General features: G+C 42.7%; 1 protein-coding gene across 1 annotated transcript in view; it reads right to left on the reverse strand.

The window, feature by feature from the left end:
* PCDH15 (protocadherin related 15) overlaps window positions 1–25,176 on the reverse strand; it is a 1,608,479-nt gene that overhangs the window by 849,180 nt on the left and 734,123 nt on the right. The window contains exon 16 of the mRNA XM_040438316.1: window positions 18,845–18,938. Within this exon, the coding sequence (XP_040294250.1) occupies window positions 18,845–18,938 (94 nt within the window). The remainder of the gene's footprint in view (window positions 1–18,844; window positions 18,939–25,176) is intronic.

The raw sequence follows: 25,176 nt of genomic DNA on the forward strand, positions 1-25,176 counted from the left end.
AGTGATTTAGAATCTCCACATTAGAACATTTTCAGGACACAAATGAAACACAATGTTTCAGGCATTTTAATGATAGGACAGTGACTCAATTTCTCATTTTTTTCCCTGACATGTTTTACTATTAATATGGTTATTACTATTGTTATTATTCTATGTTTTGCTTGTAAAATTGATGCCAGTATGATTCTGAGAATGCAATAAAATCAATAAGTAGTGAAAAGTTCAAGAAATGCTAAAATAACTATATGATAAGCACTAATTATTATATATAGTGTTAGGTAGGTACTATCTCACAATAGCCTATAGCACCAAGAATAGATCTCAATGAGATTGTGTTCCCTTAATGCCTGTTGTGGGATTTTCTGTAAATTTTTGTTAAGAAGACTTCATTTCTTCAAGATCTGAGGCTTAAAGCCCTTTAACACTGGCTAATAGGGTAGGTAATAATCTGGAAGATGAACATTCATTCCCAACTACCGCATGCTGGTTAGTTTCATTCACATACAGCAATGATCACAGCTGTATCGGGAACAAATAATTATTACTGCAATTGTTTCTCCCCATAGAGTTTTTTTTTTTTTTTTTCAATATATTTTTAGTGAAACTTAAAACAGTACAAAGTAATCATTTTGTCACATGTCCAAATAATAAGTGTGCAATAATCATGATGTATAATAATGATTTATGTACTCACATTTACACATTTTAAAAAATAGATAACTATTCAGTAAACATATTACAGAACTTTGGACAGGACTTATGTTTATAGATATTGAGATTATATAATATAAATCTATATTATCAAGCACATAAACTACAGTATTTACAGAAAGCCTCACCAAGAATTGAGGGAAAACTGGTAAATCTGGAAAATGGGTGGGGAAAAGGAAAAAGGAAACATGAGCTAGGGCAAGGGAAGGCCGGACATTTATGTACGCCACCTATATAAGTCCTATTCATTAATGATTGCTGTTGCTAGTGATATTTTAAGTTTATGTATTTGATACTAATAAAGGATTTATTTGTTATATATTGCACTGTGTATATGTTAATTCATTGGTGTGTTAAATTGCAAACTGTCAGCTTAAACAACTGTTGTCAGCCGCCATAGAGTTCCTCTGTTTGTCACATCCCTGTTTACATTTGATGATTTTTGGTGCCTCAAGAAAGATGCGATCACTAGTGTTGGTCGAGCACCAAAGTGCTCTGGTGCTCGAGTAGAACACCTCGGGATGCTCGGGTGTTCTACTGAGCACCCAAGCACAATGGAAGTCAAAGGGAGGACCCAAGCATTAAACCAGGCACCCCTGCTCTGAAGAGGGGAGGGTGTCTGGTTCATAGGAAAAGGTCAGAAATTGATGGAAACACCACTAAAATGGTTCGGGAACAGCATGGGGAGAATGTCTGGATGCATCTTGGACTCCCAGGTCGCTGCTGGGAATGATGTTGTACGAGTGGTACGCCACTTTTACAGACTGACAATAATACGCACAAAACCGAAGATAAAATCAATTTTAGAGGAAAAATTGCAAGGAAACATTCTTTCCTATATATTTATTTACAAGGAACCGGCACTCCAATACACCCTATATTACACATAAAGGAGGGCATCATACACACCCTTGAAAAATTATGATTGATGGCCTGCTGGTGACCCTTAAAAACATTAGGAGCATGGGCCTGCTGGTGACCCTCTAAAACATTAGGGGTGATGGCCCGCTTCTGATATTACCATTTAAAACATTAGGGGTGAGGGCCTGCAGCCGAGCTGACCATCTAAAAAATTTTGTGGGCGAGGGCCTGCTGCCAAGCTGACCATCTAAAACATTTTGTGGGCTAGTGCCTGCTGCCAAGCTGACCATCTAAAACATTATAGGCGAGGGCCTGCTGCCGAACTGACCATCTAAAACATTATTGGTGGGAGCTTGCTGCCGAGCTGACCATCTAAAAAATTTTGTGGGCGACGGCCTGATGCTGAGCTGAACATCTAAAAAATGTTGTGGTCGAGGGCCTGGTGCCGAGCTGACCATCTAAAAAATTTGGTGGGCGAGGGCCCTTCTGCTGAGCTGACCATCTAAAAAATGTTGTGGGCGAGGACCTGCTGCCGAGCTGACCATCTAAAAATTTAGGAGTGAGAGTTTGCTGCTAAGTTGACCCTCTAAAACATTATGGTTGAGGGCCTGCTGGTGACCCTCAAAAACATTATGGGTGAGGGCCTGCTGGTGTCCCTCTAAAACATTATGGGTGAGGGCCCGCTGCTGAGCTGACCCTCTAAAAGCAAAAAATTGATATTTTACAGGCGGTATATTGATGATCTGCTACTAATCTGGGACTGAAGCTTGGACGACGCTAACAACTTCACCTTTCATCTGAATAACAACACCTTCAACCTCATCTTTACGGCAAACTACTCTAAAGTAGCCATAGAATACTTAGATTTAGTCCTTTGCTCTAAAGGAAAATCCATAGAGACCATAACATTCTTAAATAAAGTAGATGGCAATAGCTACTTAGATTATCAAAGTGCCCATTACAAAAAATGGAAAAATAATATTCCATTAAGCCAATTCAAGCGAATCCGCAGAAATTACACGAACGATGTGGATATCAAACACCAGAGCCAGATCATAAAAGAAGATTCCAAAACAAAGGATACCCCAGTAAGATCATAGAAACGGCCTACCAACGGGCACAGGAACACACTCAGGAAGATTGCCTCTCCTCACAAAAAACTGTTGATTCGAAAGCCACCAAAAATGTCAGATCCACTTTTATCACCACATATAATATCAACAACAATATCCTGCGGAACATCCTCAATAAACATTGGCCCATCTTACAAGCAGATCCCTTTTTATAGAAACACATGCGACCAAGACCCCAAATCACCTTTAGGAGGGCCCAAACCCCCAAGAACCTTGTTGCTCCTATATGGTTACGGGACCAAAAAAAGAATACACAACATCATCCCACCACCTTATTTCCCCAATTCCTTGGGAGCTATGGATGTGGACACCGTCGGTGCAAGTGTTGTCTCAATAACTCTTCCCGAGCCACCAAATTTTCAAGCAATATCACTGAAGAACAATTCGAGATCAAACATTTCTTAAATTGCTCTTCCACGTACGTCATCTATCTATTAGAATGCACATGTGGACTACAGTACATAGGCCGCAATACCCTAACCCAATAAATATCGCTGGAACATAACAAATGGCTTCATTTAACTTGGAATATCCAGACATTTCTTTCAAGCTCATAATAAGGACACTACAAACCTCTCTATAACAACGATTGAACATATTCCTGCCACGCATGCTAATCGTTACCAGAAATTGAGACGTAAATAAATGTTCTGGATCTTCAAGATGCAAACATAAGAACGCCTAAATTAATCCCTCGAGAGCAATTGTTTCTAATCAACCCCTGATTTTCCATTCCAACAAGCCTTCCGCATCAGTCCTCTTTTCCTGGTACCATCATAACCGCAATTTAGTTTCACCTATACCCCGCTTTACCCCCTAACTGTCCGCTCCGTTCCTACTGATATGTTGTTCACTTATTTTCCCAGTACCCAACCCCTATTCCCCTCCCCTGGTCCACTTGCTCTAAGGAACACACTGGTTCGTATAAAACAGCTCAAATCTCACTTCCCACATCCCCTCTGCCTCCCCTCATCCTCTCTTTTTATAATCTCATTAATTTCCCCCACACACCATCCATCTTCAGAAACCAGTTTTCCCCGCGACACCCCGTCGTCATAGTCCCGCCCCTAAATTTGTCACTTTCCCCCCATCCCATCACAGATGAGCTGCTGCGCTCTGGCATCCAGCACGTACTCACAGCGCACGCACGTAGCACAATACAGCCTCAGACCAGACAGCTGTAAATCCGAAGCTCCTCCCCCCCCCTCGGCTTTTGAAAGCGTGCTTTCTCTCACACGTGAGAGGCCGCGCTGCCTGCATCTGTATGGATCCCATAGGTAACGAACACCATCCTTGTCGCCCTCCTTTCCTTTTAGGACACCAGATGTATTTTTACCATCACATTATATCTCAGTCTCCCTCTGTAAAATAGCCATGTGCCAATTCATTTGACCCATTACCACATATGTCATTCTGCATGTATACAATTGTTCTACAACTCTGACTGTCTACATGTGAGAATCCGCGCCATTTGCACCAGCACGGACCCCACAGGTAACCACAATAATCCTCCTACTCTTGTCATTTAAGACTTCAGTGTATCGTTATATTACCTCCTTTCCTTAATCTGGATCATTCACCTTGTCGTCATACCAAATTGTAGTTTTTTCATTCTCTGACACACATATTGTTAACAAACCTCCCCCTCCCCCCCCCCCCCCCCCACCCTACCTTGTTGTCTCAATATATGTCACTCAAACAATTTATCATTAGAGATGGCCTTGCGGTTCGCCTGGCGGTCTTTTCGCGGCGTGTTCGTGATTCACCGAAGATGCGAACATATGGAGATATTCACGCCCGCCATATTCTTTTACATTGTGAAGAACTTTGACCCATTACACATCCATCAGGTGGTACAGGACAGCCAATTGAGACATTTCAGCACATGGACATAGCCCCTACCTTATAAATAAACCTGATCTGGCCGCCATTTTACATTCTGTGTTTTGCCAGTGTAGGGAGAGGTTGCTGTGTGGAGCAGGGACAGGCTGTTAGGGACACCAAACGCTAGCAAATAGGGCCACAAAAGTCATTTTAAGGACTGGTATAGGTGTGCTATTGATAGGTGTGATACACAGTGGGGTGCGATATACTTATAATATACTTTTATAATGAGTCAAAAACACATAGATCTATATAGTGATCACCTGGAAGTCAGGGGCCTAGGGGCTAGGGGCTTACTAGGGCCATTTTTATATAGGGTAAGGTTCCGGACGGGGTCGCTCTTATCAGGGTGGGTGGTCTGTGATTAGGCTATCAGGGCCAGAATAGCACCCCCTTGTAGGGCAATATCAGGGACAGTTCTTTGCCCACCCTGTCCTTCAATACCACATCATCATCTAGTCCAGGGATGGATGTTTTTTGCTTTCCCTCCGGGATTCATGGATGTGCACTGGAACCCCCCGGATTGTGGTAGGACATATAGTTTCTGATTTGGTGCCGCCGAGCACTTGTTATTATAGCCTACCACATCTATGCTTTTTGCTTAGCTAAATAATAATTTAATTTATTTTCATTTTGAGGGATATCTTTTCCATTCACATGTCCGCAAAATGGGTCCGCATCCGTTTTGTGGAACGGGTGCGGACCCATTCATTTTCAATGGGGCCGGAATGTGCTGTTCGCATCCGCATTTGCGGATCCGCACTTCCGCATCCGTGCTTCCGTTTCCGCAATAAAATAGAACATGTCCTATTCTTGTCCACAATTGCAGACAAGATTAGGCATTTTCTATTATAGTGCCAGCGATGTGCGGTCCACAAATTGCGGAATGCACATTGCCGTGTTTTGCGGATCTGCAAAACACTTACGGACGTGTGAATGGATCCTCATAATAACATTAATAAAGGTTACATTTTATCTTTATGTATATTCTAATGGATTGCCTTCCGTGCAATGTTCTAATATACTTTCTATGTTAGAAAGTATATTATAGTGCATTTGTATTGTGCAGCAGTTGTGTGCGGTTCTGCTGCGATACTGCAGGTATATAGAGGGACAATCGTTATTGGAACAAATAATTTCTACTGGTGTGATATACCAGCGGGGTGTTATATACCAATATACTTTCTTTATAGTGCATTTGGGTAATGTATAGTGCATTTACACATGCGCGTACGCGAAAATTATATTGCCGATATTTCGCGTTGAAAAAAATAATGAATGGAGATCGCAAATTCGAATAATACATCTGGTATGTCACTGTCCATGTTGTGGGACTATTTGCGCACTTCTAGTAATTATTTCTTGGCTGCAAATATGAGCTGAAGGTTTTTCAGGTTCGCCTGCCATTAAAATGAATGGGACCCGCCGCGAACTTGCGGTTCGCGAACATTCGATTGCGTTTGCGAACCGTCCTGGCAGATGTTCGTCCTTCACTATTTATCATCCTATCACTTGCGACTCGCACCAAGTGTTATTACCATATAATTATATATTATAAAAACAATGAGTGCCTTATGGAGTAGATTTTTGACAGATGACCTATGCTCCCCCTGCATTGTTCACTATACATTAACCTATGAATTTTAATAATAAGTGTTTTTCAACTTTTATATGTTCTCGGTACCAATACACTTTTATTTTATTTTTATTAACATTATGGGTTTTTTTTTGGACTTGAGAATGGAGTATATTCACTCCGAAACGCATTGTCACATATTACAAAATAAAAAAGTTTTTATGTACATCCATCGAAGTCGTGTTTGCACCAAGAGGTATTACATTTGTGCACTGCTCCAGTACACATCCCCCCCACTGAATCTCACACCACTTCTGTGGAGAACTAGCCACTCCACTTACGAGGATTGAGAGATACCTACTTAGGCACAACACAAAAAGTTGAGCACAACTATTGGCACCTTTTGCTCCTGAATACCATTTTAATGTCAAAGTACCCTATGAGCGCCTTTCCCTTTTCTGCCACACATACCTACAAAACATTAGGAGCGAGGGCAGCCTAATAAGCATGTGTATATGATGGAGGAGGAGGAGGCGGAGAACGAGAAAAGGGAGACTGAACCATATACCCTTTTTAGTGGTGGAAGAGGTGCATGGGAATATGTATTAAATACACCATAAAAGCCACATTTAGAGTGCCTTTATGTGTAGCCGCTTTCCTCTGGTGGAGTAGAGAAGTCAGGGGCAATCCAGGCCTTGTTCATTTTTATAAGAGTCAACCGGTCAGCATTTTCAGTTGACAGGCTGATGCGCTTATCAGTTATTATGCCCTAGCAGCACTAAATACACGCTCTGACAAAAGCTAGTGGCGGGGCAGGCCAGCACCTCCAAGGCATAGAGCGCCAGTAAGTGCCACGTGTCCAGCTTGGACACCCAATGGTTTTAAGGCACACAGGGATCACTAAGGACGCTGACACAGTCTTCTACGTACTACTTCACCATCTTCCAAAATTTTTGCCTCCTTGTGACACTAGGACATGCATCAGGTTGAGGGTGCTGGCGGGGTGTCATGAAACTGTCCCAGGCCTTGGAGAGTGTTGCCCTGCCTCTGTTGGAACTGCTGTATGTTCCCCTCATCTCCCCTCCTTGGTTGGCCAAGGAACTACGTACTCTGCAGCCAACGTTGTCAGGTGGAAATTTTTGGAGCAATTTTTCCACAAGGACCTTCTGGTATTGCACTATTTTGCTCATCCTCTCCACCACAGGAATAAGATATGAGAAGTTCTCTTTGTAGCGGGGGTTGAGAAGGGTGAAAAACCAGTAATCAATGTTGGCCAAAATGCGTACAACGCGAGGGTCATGGGAAATGCAGCCTAACAAAGTCAGCCATGTGTGCCAGAGTCACAACAGACTTTGCTGTCCTAATCACCTCATCCTCTTCCTCGTCTTCGGCCCATCCACGCTGAACAGAGGGAATAAACCTGCTATACCCTCTATAGTGGAGGCAATGGTCTCCTGCTCCTCCTCCTCCTCATCATCCAATTTGCGCTGATAAGAAAAACTGAGGGTGATATGGCTATCACCCTGTGTACTGTCCCATTTCCACCTCTTCAATATGCAAAGCATCTGCTCTGATTGTAAGAAGTGAGCATTTCAGTAGACACAGAAGTGGGATGGTTACTCTGATAATAGCGGCATCGCCGCTCACCATCTGTGTTGATTCCTCAAAGTTGCAAAAAACCTCATACAGGTCAGACATCCATGCCCACTTGTCGCTTGTGAAGAGCGGAAGCCTACTGAAAAGGCGACGACCATGTTGCAGCTGGTATTCCACTACTGCCCTCTGCTGCTCACAAAGCCTCACCAACATGTGGAACGTAGAGTTCCAGCACGTGCTCACGTTGCACAACAGTCGGTGAGCTGGCAATTGCAAGCGATGCTGCAGCGTTGCCAAACCAGCGGAAGCTGTCGATGACTTGCGGAGATGGGCACACATGAGGAACACCTTCACCATTAGCTCAGGCAAATTGGGGTAGGTTTAGAGAAACCTCTGAACCACTAGGTTGAACATGTGGGCTAGGCATGGTATGTGTGTGACGGGGTGGGTGGATTAATATTTGTGCTTTGGTTCAAAGGCCTGGGGTATAGACATCTGTACGCTACGCTAGGACACAGAAGTGGATGTGCTAGCTGATGGTGCTTTTGAAGGTCCAGGTGCATGGTGGGAGGCATCTGGGCCTACGTCTTGGACAGGGGAACGGCCAGCAGGTAACACAGTGGAAGAGGAGGCAGTGGTGTGACCCGCAGACACTGATTGTGGACGCAGGCGTTCGGCCAACCTATTAGGGTGATTTGATGCCATGTGGTGGATCATGCTGGTGGTGGTGAGGTTGCTAGTGTTTACGCCCCTGCTCATTTTGGTACGGCACAGGTTGCAAAATACATTTTTTATCGTCCGCACTTTCCTCAAAAAAGCGCCAGACTGTGGAACACCTTCCTTTTGACAAGGGACATTGCCGCAAGGGGGTGCTCCGGGGAACAGTTGCGGGCCTGTTTGACTGGCCCGCCTTTTTCCTTTTGCCATCACACTGCCTCTTCCAGCCTGTTGCGTTGCTGCGGATCCCTCCCCCTCTTTACTGCTGTCCTTGCTCGGCTTGCCACCTTCCCAGGTTGGGTCAGTGACTTCATTGTCCTGCACCTCCACTTCCTCACTCTGGTCTTCCTCCTGACTTTTTGACCTAACAGCAACCTTAGTTATTGACAACTGTGTCTCATCCTCGTCATGAACCTTTTGAGGCACTAATTGCGGTTGACTTTTTGGCAACAGTGTCTCATCATCATCATCCACCTCGTGAAACACTAATTGTCGTTCCCCACCATCATAATCTTCTGACTGTGGATGCTCCAGAGTTTGCTAATAAGGGCGCAAGATCTCCTCATGTCCCTCTTCAAGCGGGCTTGGCGAAAGGCCCAAATTAAGGAATGGCGATGAAAATAGATCCTCAGAATATTCGAGTGTGGGATCATTTGTTTGCCAAGACTCTAGATGGTGGGTGGGAGGAGTATCAGGATGAGGATTCTGTTGACCAGATTCTTGGCTACTGAGACTGGACTTTGTGGAAAACAGGGTGGTGCTTAAGCGACTAGAAGCATTATCTACTACAATCCAACCAACCACCTGGTTGCACTGGTCTGACTTCGAGAGTGGTGTCCTGCCCTACCCTGCAAACTGGGACAAGAAGCTAAGTATCATGGATGAGTGTGTTTCTTGTGCTCTGGCAGCAGGCACAGATTCACTGCACCCAGGGCCGCGGCCTCTGCGTGCACCATCAGCAGCACGGCCACTTCCCCGTACCTTACTGCTCGCCTTGCGCATATTAAATGGTATATATGCTTGCAACTATGTCACACATACAGTAGTGCAGGTTTTGTAAGTGTATGCGCAAAAAAAGTACACAGAATGGCACAGATATTTTTAGGATGCGCACACGTTAAACAGGAGATATAGCACAAGTAATGTCGCTGTCACCACTGCCTAATAAAAAAATGACACTGAATTAATGTCACTGATATTTAGGATGCACAAACTTTATACAGGAGGTATAGTGCAAGTAATGTTGCTGTCACCAGTGGCTAATGAAAAATTACACTGAATGAATGTCACTGACATTTAGGATGCGCATACGTTAAACAGGAGATATAGCACAAGTAACGTCGCTATAACCAGCGGCTAATTAAAAATTACACAGAATTAATGTCACTGATATTTAGGATGCACAAACTTTATACAGGAGGTATAGTGCAAGTAATGTCTCTGTCACCAGCGGCTAATAAAAAATTACACTGAATGAATGTCACCGACATTTAGGATGCGCATACGTTAAACAGGAGATATAGCACATGTAACGTCGCTGTAACCAGCGGCTAATTAAAAATTACACCAAATTAATGTCACTGATATTTAGGATGGGCAAATGTTATACAGGAGATATAGAGCAGGTAATGTCGCTGCCACCAGCAGCAAAAAAAATTGACTGAATGTCACTGAAATTTTGGATACGCAAACGTTATAGAGGAGATGTAGCGCAGGTAATGTAACTGTCCGCAGCGGACAACGTCTACGGTAAAAGTACACTGGATGCCACAGATATTTTTAGGCTGCACACACGTTACACAAGAGATGCGGTGCAGATAATGTGGCTGTCACCAGTTGCAAAAAAAATTACACTGAATGTCACTGATATTTCGGATGAGCTAACGATATACTGGAGATATAGCACAGGTAATGTCGCTGCCACCAGCAGCAAAAAAATTAGACAATGTCAGTGATATTTCGGATATGCAAACGTTATACAGGAGATGTAACTGTCCGCAGCGGACACCGTCTATGGAAAAAGTAGACTGGATGTCAGATATTTTTAGGCTGCGCACACGACAGGAGATGTAGCGCAGATAATGTCGCTGTCTGCAGCGGCCAAACAATTGCAAGCTATTTAGTGCAGGTTGCACTAAAAATATATATTGCTGCCAGATACAACTATAGTCCTTAAATGGATTTTTGGGCCTCTAACAAGTTTTAGCAATTTAATGCAGGTTGCACTAAAAATATATATTGCTGCCACACACAATAGTCCTTAGAAAGACTTTTGGATCTCTAACAATTGTTAGCAATTTAGCGCAGGTTGGCTAAAAATATACACTGCTCAAAAAAATAAAGGGAACACAAAATAACACATCCTAGATCTGAATTAATTAAATATTCTTCTGAAATACTTTGTTCTTTACATAGTTAAATGTGCTGACAACAAAATCACACAAATTAAAGAAATGGAAATCAAATTTTTCAAACCATCGAGGTCTGGATTTGGAGTCACACTCAAAATTAAAGTGGAAAAACACACTACAGACTGATCCAACTTTGATGTAATGTCCTTAAAACAAGTCAAAATGAGGCTCAGTAGTGTGTGTGGCCTCCACGTGCCTGTATGACCTCCCTACAATGCCTGTGCATGCTCCTGATGAGGTGGCGGACGGTCTCCTGAGGGATCTCCTCCCAGACCTGGACTAAAGCATCTGCCAACTCCTGGACAATCTGTGGTGCAACGTGACGTTGGTGGATAGAGTGAGACATGATGTCCCAGATGTGCTCAATTGGATTCAGGTCTGGGGAACGGGCGGGCCAGTCCATTGCATCAATGCCTTCGTCTTGCAGGAACTGCTGACACACTCTAGCCACATGAGGTCTAGCATTGTCTTGCATTAGGAGGAACCCAGGGCCAACCGCACCAGCATATGGTCTCACAAGGGGTCTGAGGATCTCATCTCGGTACCTAATGGCAGTCAGGCTACCTCTGGCGAGCACATGGAGGACTGTGTGGCCCTCCAAAGAAATGCCACCCCACACCATTACTGACCTAATGCCAAACCGGTCATGCTGGAGGATGTTGCAGGCAGCAGAACGTTCTCCACGGCGTCTCCAGACTCTGTCACGTCTGTCACATGTGCTCAGTATGAACATGCTTTCATCTGTGAAGAGCACAGGGCGCCAGTGGCGAATTTGCCAATCTTGGTGTTCTCTGGCAAATGCCAAACGTCCTGCACGATGTTGGGCTGTAAGCACAACCCCCACCTGTGGACGTCGGGCCCTCATATCACCCTCATGGAGTCTGTTTCTGACCGTTTGAGCGTTTGACCGTTTGAGCAGACACATGCACATTTGTGGCCTGCTGGATGTCATTTTGCAGGGCTCTGGCAGTGCTCCTCCTGTTCCTCCTTGCACAAAGGCGGAGGTAGCGGTCCTGCTGCTGGTTTGTTGCCCTCCTCCGGCCTCCTCCACGTCTCCTGATGTACTGGCCTGTCTCCTGGTAGCGCCCCCATGCTCTGGACACTACGCTGACAGACACAGCAAACCTTCTTGCCACAGCTCGCATTGATGTGCCATCCTGGATAAGCTGCACTACCTGAGCCACTTGTCTGGGTTGTAGACTCCGTTTCATGCTACCACTAGAGTGAAAGCACCGCCAGCATTCAAAAGTGACCAAAACATCAGCCAGGAAGCATAGGAACTGAGAAGTGGTCTGTGGTCACCACCTGCAGAACCACTCCTTTATTGGGGGTGTCTTGCTAATTGCCTATAATTTCCCCCTGTTGTCTATCCCATTTGCACAACAGCATGTGAAATTGATTGTCACTCAGTGTTGCTTCACCGAAAGAGAAGACGTCATTGGCGCAGGCGCACTGAGGGAGTGCTGAGGAGGTGAGCCTCCTTCACTCAGAGCGCCTGCGCCGAATGAAGACAGGAGAGGATTTTTGAAATGCTGACAGGGCCAGCCGGAGGAGGAGAGCACTGCTGGCCCTGTCAATCAACAAGAGGAGGGGGCGGTTTTTTGCGGCAGCTACCAGCAAGTAGACGCCCTACTTGCTGGTAGTGAAGTGATTAGCATATTTTCGTTTTTTAATGAAAAGAAGCCACAGACAAAGGTAAGATCCCTATATAGGGAATAGTCGTTAAATAACGATTTTAACAAGCCCCCCCCCAAAAAAAAAATGGGTTTTGGGGGTGACAGAAGCCCTTTAACACCACTTTTCCAGAGGTCCCACAAAACCATGTTATATGAGAAATTATAAACTATATTAGAGTCAAGCTTCTCCAGCTCTTCGTTTATTACATCTTTGTTCCATTTATTGGCAGAATTACTGATCTATTCAACTTTCCATCCACTTTATCCATCTAACACAGTGTGAAAAATGGTTGTAATATGTAATAGCTATATGGTTGTATTAACGGCTTATAACCCCGACTATTTTTACATACATGTATAATTTTGTTATTTCACAACGATTATCGCACCACTATATACCACGCATTTATTTGGACCGTATATTATTTTTGTTATTTATACAATAATTTACAATATTCAAATTGTTTTTAGATGTCAGCTTACCAAGATACTTTATGGGGCGATTATATCATCCCCGGTTTATCGCCATATTACCCTTCTTTTTACTATTTTTAACATGCCTGTTTTAAATTCTTTATTGATGCACTATAACACGCAAAATTTGACTAATTTCTCAGCGATTATTACGCCGGTCACGTCATGCATTTATCTATGTATCTATCTATCTATCTATCTTTGTTGCATTTACTGTGATAAAATGGCAGCTGACGCTGTATATAAATATCAACACTACAATAAAAACTTCAGTAATCGTCAGTAATGATGCAAAGTTAAAGGCCATGCATCATTGCTAGAACATTGCAGGTCATAGAAACACAGTGCATAAAACCTGTTATGGTTCACTACATGCAGAATTAAAAGCTTGCTGCTTCCTATGTTCTCAAAGAGCAATTAAATCAAGGACGTCAAATGACCTTAACAAACATTTACGCTTTTATGAAGTGCAAATTACATTGGTACAATATTAATTTGTTGGAAGAGCATTCTAAAGAATAAAATATGCCTGACAAAATGTGAAAGGCAGCACAACTGGAGTCAACATTCCCTAACTGCAGTAAAATCTACTTCCAGCAGACGTACAAAAACTTCAGCAATAGGGTAAGAGGTAATGGAATGTGGCAATGAATAGCCATATCTAATGTGTGTAGAGGCCAGCCGTCCATTATCTTCAAGAACAGGTTCAGCTTTCTAAAGAGATTGTCAAGGAGGAGAAAAACATGACAACTTCCAAAAACAGCACCACAACTGCCCATCGTAGTTATGCAAACAGGGTAGCACACTAAACTATGTTGTTTTCACATTTTAAAAGTTGCAGAAATGGTTTAGCTTTCTGTGCTGAGCTCCATTAAATTGAATTTTCATGCTCATGTCCAGAGCATTATCTTGACATAAAAATAAATCAAACCAACCAAACCAGTTCATGTACCCTGTTTGCTAATGCAAAGCAGCTGCTTGTCCTATAGTCATTAAAGTAGTATTCCCATCTCAAATATATAATCTCTGTGTAAGTGTGCTGTGTCCGTGTGTGTGTCACTAGTTTTGCACTGGGCATGCGCAGCGCTGCGTCCAATGAGGACACAGCGCTCCACACGGACACATCGCTACTCACAAGTTTCCCTGCTCCTGCCACAGCGGCCGCGAAGGAGAAGCAGAGCACGCCGCACCCCACCCCTTTCAGGATGGCAGAGTGGCAGCTGGGTAGAGTGTTAGCTGTAATGTCCAGCTAACACTCTGCTTGAAACAGCCGACATCAGTGCTGGCACCGATGTCAGCCGTTTAACCCCTTCCATGCAGTGGTCATTCGGGACCACTGTATGGAGGGGCTAACCATTGGGCCAATGGTCTGCTGTGGCAGTGGCCGATGCTTGAAGGTTAAACTGAGAGAGGGAGCTCCCTCCCCATCGGACCTCTGCGCTGTGGCAGCGTCCCGTTGGTTACCATGGCAACTGGATGTCTTCACAGGCATCTGGTTTGCCTTGGTATATCTAAGACAGGAGCCTGATCAGGCTTAGTGTGAGTTCAATGCACTGCAGTACACTATATAGTGTACTACAGTGTATTGTAAGCCATCAGACCCACTGGATCTTCAAGAACCAAGTGGGTCTGGGTCCAAATAAAGTTAAAAAAAAAAAAGTGAAAAAAGTAAAAAACTTTCTATATCTAAATATATTTGGTTAAAAAAAAAAAATAATAAACATGTTTGGTATCACCACGTCCGTAAGGACCTGATTTATAAAAGGATCATGTTACTTTTATCGCACGGTGAACACCATAAAAAATAAGAAAAACTATGATGGAATTGCATTTTGCCCACCACACTTCCCAAAAAATGGTATAAAAAGTGATAAAAAAAGTCATAGGTATCCAAAATTACCACCAATTAAACCGTTACCTCATCCCACAAAAAATGAGCCCCTACATAAGCCAATCATCCAAAAAAAAATAAAAAATATGGCTTTCAGAAAATGGAGACACAAAAACATGATTATTTTTATTTTTTATCATGCAAATCCAAAATAAAAGTAAAAAAAAATAGACTTATCAGGTATCGCCGCATCGTTACGACCTTCTCTATAAAAATTTCACATTATCTACTCTGTCAGGTAAACATTTGAAAAAAACAAATAATAAAAACTGTGCAGCCATTTTTTGGTTGCCTTGCCTCATAAATAGAGTAATATATACACACCCACACACCCACACACAATGCACAACTATCTCTAGAAGAAAAAAAGGGAGTGAGCACTCACAACACTCGGACCATAGGATATCAGGATCAATATGATATTTATTGGGACCTATTTAGATCCAATAAAACAATAACATACACATAAAATTATACACTAAAAAAATTAAAATAATTGGTACCAATGTGTAAAATATATACTGATAGGGGGTGGAAAACTCAGTGTTAATGCCACAATCCTTTAGACAGTTGGTATTACAGATGATCTTATATGAAACACTTATTCAATTTGCAAAGTCCACTTCTGGTACTTGTGGTACCCCAAACCAAATCAAAGTGTCCAAAAGAATGAAAAGACCACCTTTAGTACTTGTTTTACCGCAAACCGCTTTTCAAATGAGAGTGTCCAAAAGGTTCCCTCAGCGGGTCACTTCCAAATGATATATGCAGACACAATGTATTTGTAGCGTTAGAAATCCCTCCTTTCCTGGTGTCAACTCCAACCACTGAGGAAGGGGTGTAGACGCCCCGAAACGCGTCTGGTAATAGGAAGAAAAGCGCCCACCTAATCTACTGGATCTCCATTGCATGGCCATGCGATAATCAGAAAGGAGAAAAAGCTTTCCAGCTACAAGGACCGCTTCAATATATAGCTACGGACGCTACAAATAAGGTACTATCCCTGCCTGCCTAGTCCCGCGATAGTGTGACGTCATCAGTGCGAGACGGTTGATGCGAGACGCCGAAGCAGCCGGCGCAGCTCGCCTCTCGTGGAGGATTCAGAGACGCGACAGCGGGAGTTGACACCAGGAACCAGGTAGGAACCTGTATTACCGATTTGAACACGAAGTGGCTTTAATCTACTGCTTTGAGCGGCCCTACTGATAGCTGCAAACAACTACGGAGGGACTTCTAACGCTACAAATACATTGTGTCTGCATATATCATTTGGAAGTGACCCGCTGAGGGTACCTTTTGGACACTGTCATTTGAAAAGCAGTTTGCGGTAACACAAGTACTAAAGGTGGTCTTTTCATTCTTTTGGACACTTTGATTTGGTTTGGGGTACCACAAGTACCAGAAGTGGACTTTGCAAATTTAATAAGTGTTTCATATAAGATCATCTGTAATACCAACTGTCTAAAGGATTGTGGCATTAACACTGAGTTTTCCACCCCCTATCAGTATATATTTTACACATTGGTACCAATTATTTTTATTTTTTTAGTGTATAATTTTATGTGTATGTTATTGTTTTATTGGATCTAAATAGGTCCCAATAAATATCAAATTGATCCTGATATCCTATGGTCCGAGTGTTGTGAGTGCTCACTCCCTTTTTTTTTTTTCTTCTATTTTTACAATCTTTTGAGTCGGGCACCCAAGTTGAGTTAGCAGCACCCGTCATAGCCACTAGGTGTGAGCCAACCACCTATCTATATTACAACTATCTCTAGCAAAAGATTTCTATATGCAAAAATAACCCTAAAAATAATAAGCCCCCTGCACTGCTCACACCAGCGAGCCGACCAATTAGGAGACGGCGCTCCACATGCCGCCTGCACCGCACACACCTGTGCGCCGGCAAGCAGGTCAGAGCTCCACCATTTCTGTTCATCAGTCCCAGCCGCCATTTCTGTTCATCAGTCCCAGCCGCCATTTCTGTTCATCAGTCACAGCACTATCAGCCATATAGAGAGTAGCCCCTGTCAGAAGTCTGATCCACCAGTTGCTACCAGCAGTCAGTGCCAGTCGTACAGCCACCAGTCACAGTGCCAGCAGTGTCAGCCACTAGTCAGTGCCAGCCATCTCAACAAGCACTCAGCGCCAGCAGTCTCAGCCAAAAGCTGCAGCCAGCAGTCTCAGCCACAGCCAGTACTCATTGCCAGCATTCTCAGCCACAAGCCACAGCCAGCAACCTCAGCCACAGCTACCAGTCTCGGCCACCAGTCAGTGCCAGCATTCTCAGCTACAGCCAGCACTCAGTGCCAGCAGTCTCCGCCACAGCCACCAGTCAGTGACAGCATTCTTAGCTATAGCCAGCACTCAGTGCCAGCAGTCTTAGCCCCAAGCCACAGTCAGCAACCTCAGCCACAGCTACCAGTCTCGGCCACCAGTCTAAGCCACCAGTCAGTGCCAGCATTCTCAGCTACAGCCATCACTCAGTGCCAGCAATCTCTGCCACAGCCACCAGTCAGTGCCAGCAGTCTCAGCCACAAGCTGCAGCCTGCAGTCTCCACCAGCCAGCATTCTCAGCTACAGCCAGCACTCAGTGCCAGCAGTCTCTGCCACAGCCACCAGTCAGTGCCAGCAGTCTCAGCCACCAGCCGCAGTTAGCAGTCTGAGCCACAGCCAACACTCAGTGTCAGCAGTCTCAGCCACAAGCCCCAGCCAGCAATCTCAGCAACAGCCACCAGTCTCGGCCACCAGCCACAGCCACCAGTCTTAGCCACCAGTCAGTGCCAGCAGTCTCAGCCACAGCCACCAGTCAGTGCCAGCAGTCAGTGTGGTCAAGTTCCCTTGCCATTTAATATAGACTGTTCCTACTAATGTGTATACACTACTGTTCTAGCGCCCGTTATTGTAACTGACTTTATGTCTAGTGCATATATAAATCTCCTAAAAACACATTTGGACATCATTATGGCAAAATCCCCTAAATGTTTTGATGCTACTTAAAGAGATTGTCTCACTTTAGCAAATGGCATTTATCATGTAGACAAAGTTAATACAAGGCACCTAATATATTGTGATTGTCCATATTGCCTCCTTTGCTGACTAGACTCATTTTTTCCATCAAATTATACACTACTCATGTCCATCCAACAGTGGTGGCCGTATTTGCACACTCCCACTTACTTGGCCTATGCTCAATCCCACGGTCTCGGTCTCCTATAGTCTGCAAACATGGCCACCAGTGATGGATTCCAGGGTAACCATAATCCCTGTATACAAGCAGTGTATAATGTGATGAAAAAGGAATCAAGCTAGCAAAGGAGGCAATATATAGAATCACAATACATTAGTAAGTGCCTTGTATTAACTCTGTCTACATGACAAATGCCATTTGCTGAAGTGAGACAACCCTTTTAAGCCCTCCTATTGTAAATAGAGCATTCTCAGAGTTCATTGTACTCCATTAGCATAGAATAAAATTGGGTCACCCTGAACTTTTAAGTTAACATTTTGTATTATTTTTTCACTGTCAATAAATATTTCTTTGTCTCCATGTTCATATAAAAATATCTCCAAATATTACCAGATATAGATTTATTTGTCAACAAACCATTTTGATATGTATGTGCTGTACACATAATAGCGTTACCCAACTTTGTTGCAGTTAGACTTGACAATAGCATGGCACATATTAATCCAAATAAATGAAATGTTTGTCCTTAGAAATCTCCCTTTCAAAATTCTGCATTTGCCCCTGCCTTGGATCAAATTTAGCAACATAAATTAAATAGTGAACTTTGCATTTATTCATCAGGTTTAACATATTTGAGCCATGTCTTCAACAGATAGAATTATTCATTTGAAATGAGTGAATTGCTGAATACAAAAAAATGAAATAGCAAAAGCTAAAAACTTACACCATCAGGGCGGCCATCTGATGCTGTCACTATCAAAATGTAGCGATCTGTACTTTCTCTGTCTAAAGCTTTTGCCAAGATTAAAAGCCCAGAGCTAGAAAAAGAATTAAAACATGTACAATTAGTATGCATAACATTAACAGTGGATCAAATGCAGATTTGTGAGAATGTACCATCACACCAAAACTTCAGATTGAGAATGCATTAAAGGGTTATTCAAGCTTTGAACAGTGATGGCCTATCCTTATGATAGGTCAACATTATTAGATAAGTGGGGATGGGACCCCTGCTAATCAGCTGGTTCAAGAGGTGGTGGCAGGTGCTGCCTCCTCATTGTTTGCATTGGTCGGGACAAATGTATTTTTAGTAGCTATGGTCACAGTCAAGTGGGTCCTAAGGATATACCATCCATTTTAAAATCCTGTATAACCCTTTAATGATTGGCACCAAAAATTAACCCATTAGCTCATTCTATGGTATTGCATTAGATTTAAAGTAACAAGCGTGATAAAGAGAAAAAATCTAAGTCATGCTGGGAAAATTTGAGTTATGATAAACTGTCTGGTGCTTTAGAAGTAGACCACGCTTTAATAGTTGATACTAGAAGACTGGCACACTAAACATATGGGACATAGAGGGCAAGTCCAAACGGCAATGAATTTATTATAAACACAGATAAAATAAAATAAAATAAAGATAAAAAGTATAATGTTAAAATGTTAATAACAATGGATAAAAGGTGCTTGGAAATACAGAGTATTGCACAATGTTGCGGTAAGTATCCAGCAGCTAGCTCAGTGGAATTTGCAACATAAAATATTATACACCATTAATACCATATAACCAGCAACTGGCTCCTATTAGAACTTGGCGTCCTCAGATATGTCCACGGTTTTTGGTTAGGTTGTAGAATGGATATAAAATCATTAATTGTATCCTTTGTAGCACCAATGAGGACAAAATAACTCACAACGGCGGTGAGGTCAGTGGTATAACCAGAATGGCAATTTGTTGATATCACTTTAGATGTAATTGTGTCCTTTTATGAAGTATTGTTCGCTGGTCATCTGAATCTTAGAACCGGTAATGATAACCCACTTCTGTGGGTTTACCTTTCCTTGTCCCGGCTGCTCAACGGTATCGTGAAGCTTTCCAGGGCCCTCTGAACACCGGCGTCCCGGCTGTTTCTCAGTCGGCATCCCACGTGTATTTAGAAGGTGGTTGATGCTTCCGGAGATGACGTAGCAGGCAGACGGGACTAGGACTTTCGCTATTTCTTAGTCCAGATCCTCAATCCAATGCTCGATAATATTAGGGCGATGATCGCTTGCAGAATTCACAGTGCACTGTTAATCATCACGATAAAGTCCATTCTTTTGGAATAGGGGTCATATCTTGATTTTATACCAAACGCGTTTCGGGGACGACTCTCCCCTTCTTCAGTGGTGATGACCCCTCTGTCTGCATTGTGGGTTTATCGTGATGATTAACAGTGGACTGTGAATTCTGCAAGCGATCATCGCCCTAATATTATCGAGCGTTGGATCGAGGATCTGGACTAAGAAATATCGAAAGTCCTAGTCCCGTCTGCCTGCTACGTCATCTCCGGAAGCATCAACCACCTTCTAAATACACGTGGGACGCCGACTGAGAAACAGCCGGGATGCCAGTGTTCAGCGGGCCCTGGAAAGCTTCACGATACCGTTGAGCAGCCGGGACAAGGAAAGGTAAGCCCACAGAAGTGGGTTATCATTACCGGTTTTAAGATTCAGATGACCAGCGAACAATACTTCATAAAAGGACACAATTACATCTAAAGTGATATCAACAAATTGCCATTCTGGTTATACCACTGAACTCACCGCAGTTGTGAGATATTTTGTCCTCATTGGTGCTACAAAGGATACAATTAATGATTTTATATCCATTCTACAACCTAACCAAAAACCGTGGACATATCTGAGGACGCCAAGTTCTAATAGGAGCCAGTTGCTGGTTATATGGTATTAATGGTGTATGATATTTTATGTTGCAAATTCCACTGAGCTAGCTGCTGGATACTTACCGCAACATTGTGCAATACTCTGTATTTCCAGGCACCTTTTATCCATTGTTATTAACATTTTAACATTATACTTTTTATCTTTATTTTATTTTATCTGTGTGTATAATAAATTCATTGCAGTTTGGACTTGCCCACTATGTCCCATATGTTTAGTGTGCCAGTCTTCTAGTATCAGTTATTTAATGCATTTTTTGAAGGGTGAATCATTATAGATCTGATCACCTTTCCGTGATTATGAGAAGGTGAGCTATTTCCCTTCTAACTCTATTTCACACTTTAGGCTACTTTCACACGAGCGTTCGGAGCGGATCCGTCTGATGTTTCATCAGACGGATCCGCTCCGATAATGCAGACGTTTGCATCCGTTCAGAACGGATCCGTCTGCATTATTACTTAGAAAATTTTCTAAGTCAGAAAGTAGCCTGAGCGGATCCGTTCAGACTTTACATTGAAAGTCAATGGGGAACGGATCCGCTTGAAGATTGAGCCATATGGTGTCATCTTCAAGCGGATCCGTCCCCATTGACTTCCATTATAAGTCTGGACGGATCCGCTCGCCTCCGCACGGCCAGGCGGACACCCGAACGCTGCAAGCAGCGTTCAGGTGTCCGCTCACTGAGCGGAGCGGAGGCTGAGCGCTGGCAGACGGATGCATTCTCAGTGGATCCGCCTCCACTGAGAATGCATTAGGGCCAGACGGATGCGTTCGGGGCCGCTCGTGAGCCCCTTCAAACGGAGCGCACGAGCGGAGACCCGAACGCTCGTGTGAAAGTAGCCTTAATAGTGTATTCCGACTATGTAAAGTTATTCCCTATCCACAGGATAGGGGATAACTATTAGATCAGTGAAGGTCCTCCTGCTGGGATCCACACTGTTTTTGAGAACAGGGACGTCGTACCCTGTAAAGCCCCCACAAATCAATGGTGCATCCAGTCAGACATGCACAAAGCTGCTTCATTTATTTCCATGTGAGTGTGACGGAGGCCTCATGTCCGGCTTATTTCTCATTCTAATGTGCTTCTTACAATGCATGGCCTCCATCCTCCTATTATCAGCCATGGACCTACAGACACTATTAGAGTCATGTATCTTACAGACATTCAGGGGGGAAAGGGCCATAAACCACTTATGAATAAACATTTTGTAGACTGTCCAGAGACAGATCACCTTGGAATTCTGTGGAGGGAGTGTTCCCTCCCCTACCTACCAATAGGTTGGGGGGAGTGATGAGAAGACAAAGTAAAGAAGTTTGGAGTGGTAGTTGTTAGTTGTTGTTTTGTGCCGGAAGGGTCAAGATCTGAGTTGAGGCCAGATCCTGGAACCAAATGTAGTTGAGGCCATCCCCTGAGATGTTTTGTTGGATTGGATTCCAAATAAAAGTTGAGCTCCGTCTGGATCATTTGGCTACTGTATGAAGGAGCCTCAAAACGACGCCCCATGACTCAGAGATAGCTAAGTACAGTGCTTGGCTCTCATATTAATGTTGTGGCTGCAAGCATTCCTGACCTGCCGCTCCATTATTTTTGGGCAAAGGGGCTTCACTGGGGACAGGGTCCCTGTTCTTGTGATTGGTGGCTGTCGCAGTGGTAGGATCCCAGACGATTTTATAGTTATTCCTTATTCTCTGGATAGGTAATAACTATACATAACTGGAATACCATTTAAGTTATATATAGCTTTGCCATGTATGTCTGCTCATACTGTATATACAACATATACAGTATGTGCGTCATTTACACATTCATTCTCAATGAATAGTCATATGTAAATTTTTCTAGATGGCCTGGAGGGAAGGGGTGTCTATGCTTGCAGATAAATCCAACTCTGGACTGTATCTGAATTTTCTCTATATTTTTATACATAGCCATAGTTTCCACGAAGATCTTCTGTTTTAATGCTAGCATAATTCAAGAAAAATACCACAAATACTTATTTACTTCTGCAGTTCAGCAATTGAATTATACATTTGATATATGATTTTAAGCCATTAGCATCATTCCAAAATGAAATTTGTCATTACTAAATCCTAGCCGTCATGGCTCTAATTGCGAATTTGCAGAATACGTTTTGTAACAAATGTAAGTGGTGGGTTTACGCATTTTTAATGTTTTCCTTGTCTGGAATTTCAGCTCAGCATGAAATATGGTTAGTTATACTGGAAACATGTTTCTGCCTTTTACACATTAGAACACCACTGAGTTTGTTTCTTTGCAGCAATCCATTGAGGGTTTCAATAGAAGCTCATTAATGACACATTATTATGTTCTCTCACAAGGTTAATCTCTCTAGACCAGAACAATTCTGGAAGTAGAATTATCAACCCAGGCACAAAGATAAATTAATTTAAGACATCATTTGCAATAATAAATAGGGCTGTATGTTGGCTAAGTCTACTTTCACACTGGCGTTTTGGTTTCCGTTTGTGAGATCCGTTTCAGGGCTCTCACAAGAGATTTAAAACGGATCAGTTTTGCCCTAGTGCATTCTGAATGGATAAGGATCCGCTCAGAATGCATCAGTTTGCCTCCGATCAGTCACCATTCCGCTTTGGAGCAGCGTTTTGGTGTCCGCCTGACGATGCGGAGGCAAACAGATCCGTCCTGGCACACAATGTAAGTCAATGGGGACGGATCCGTTTTCACGGACACAATAGAAAACGGATCCGTCCCCCATTGACTTTCAATTGTGTTCAAGACTGATCCGTCTTGGCTAAGTTATAGATAATACAAACGGATCCGTTCTGAACGGATGCATGCGGTTGTATTATCGGTGCCGATCCATCTGTGCAGATCCATGACGGATCCGCAACCAAACGCGAGTGTGAAATTAGCCTAAATTCTAAAGTAAATCTTATTAATGTAAAGATGAAAAGAAGTGAACAAATGAGTACTAATTTTGTCCTACTTCATTTCTTATTAGAAAACACTTTAAATCTCATTCTACAAAGCATAGCCTATTTATTAGATATAGCTTCAATGAAAAGTACTGTGTGCATCGACGGGAACATCTGTACCACACAATGAATGTAAGGTGATCACTAAAAAGTAGAGATGTCTTTCATCCACCTGATAGTATGTACTTCGCAGGTATGCTTTCAACTACCACACACAAGGGCTAATGGTGGTGTATTGTAGAAGTCGCACCTGGTTCCATGTACATGAGGCTTCTCAATGGCCCTTATGCATCATAAGTAAAAACTAACATTATAAATGGCACATGGTACCTAAGTAACCCTGCTACAGGTCTGGTACTGGGGCCCAGGAGCTATGAATTATGCCTCTATCTAATACATTACTATGCCATAACATATCTATTTTAAAATTTCAGCAGTTTAAGAACTTTATATCATGTAGGTTATAATACATGTCAATGAAAATGTTCAAATGCTATGTGTAAATAATACTAAAGCACTTGGGTGGGTAAATCCTTCCTACAAATATATCCCTAGGGTGTATGTGGCTGAGATAAGAGAAATTTAATTGCGTATAGCACTGCAGAATATCTTGGTGCTACACAAGCCACATATAATACATTATATTTGCAAAATCATAACATGATTGATGATTATATGCTGAAAAGTAGTGCTACATAGGCACTGCTCATCATTTCCCATAGAAGAAGCAGCATGTAGGAAGTTTCTTCTCTTGTGCCAATCACTGATTGCATTTGTAGTGTTCCCTTTTTCAAAGAGGCATTTTATAGTGATGAGCGGGAGGTGCCATATTCGGTTTCGCGATATTTCGCGAATATTCGCATGAATATTCGTGTTATATTCGTCGAAATCGAATATTCGCAATTATTCCAATTATCGCGAAATTATTTTTCGCATATTGCGAAAATTTATCTTGATAGTATAAGGCAACGTTCCTATGCTAATGACTATGGCTAGGCTAATATGTGTATATTACGAAATTTTGTAATATTGCTCTAACTTCGTCTCTTAGAATATTACGAATATTCTAAAAGACGAAGTTAGAGCAATATTAAGAACATTTGCAAAAGTCGAAATTGCGATGCGAGTAATATAACACGAAATAGTCGCATGAAGATTTAAACTTAGCACTGCTATATTCCATATTCTAGCCTAATATGGAATATAGCTGTGTTAAGTTAGCACTGCTATATTCCATATTAGGCTAGAATATGGAATATAGCTGTGCTAAATTGAAATCTTCATGCGACTATTTCGTGTTATATTACTCGCATCGCAATTTCGACTTTTGCAAATATTCTTAATATTGCTCTAACTTCGTCTTTTAGAATATTC

The sequence above is a fragment of the Bufo bufo genome, chromosome 6, assembly GCF_905171765.1.
Source record: "Bufo bufo chromosome 6, aBufBuf1.1, whole genome shotgun sequence".
NCBI lineage: Eukaryota > Metazoa > Chordata > Amphibia > Anura > Bufonidae > Bufo > Bufo bufo.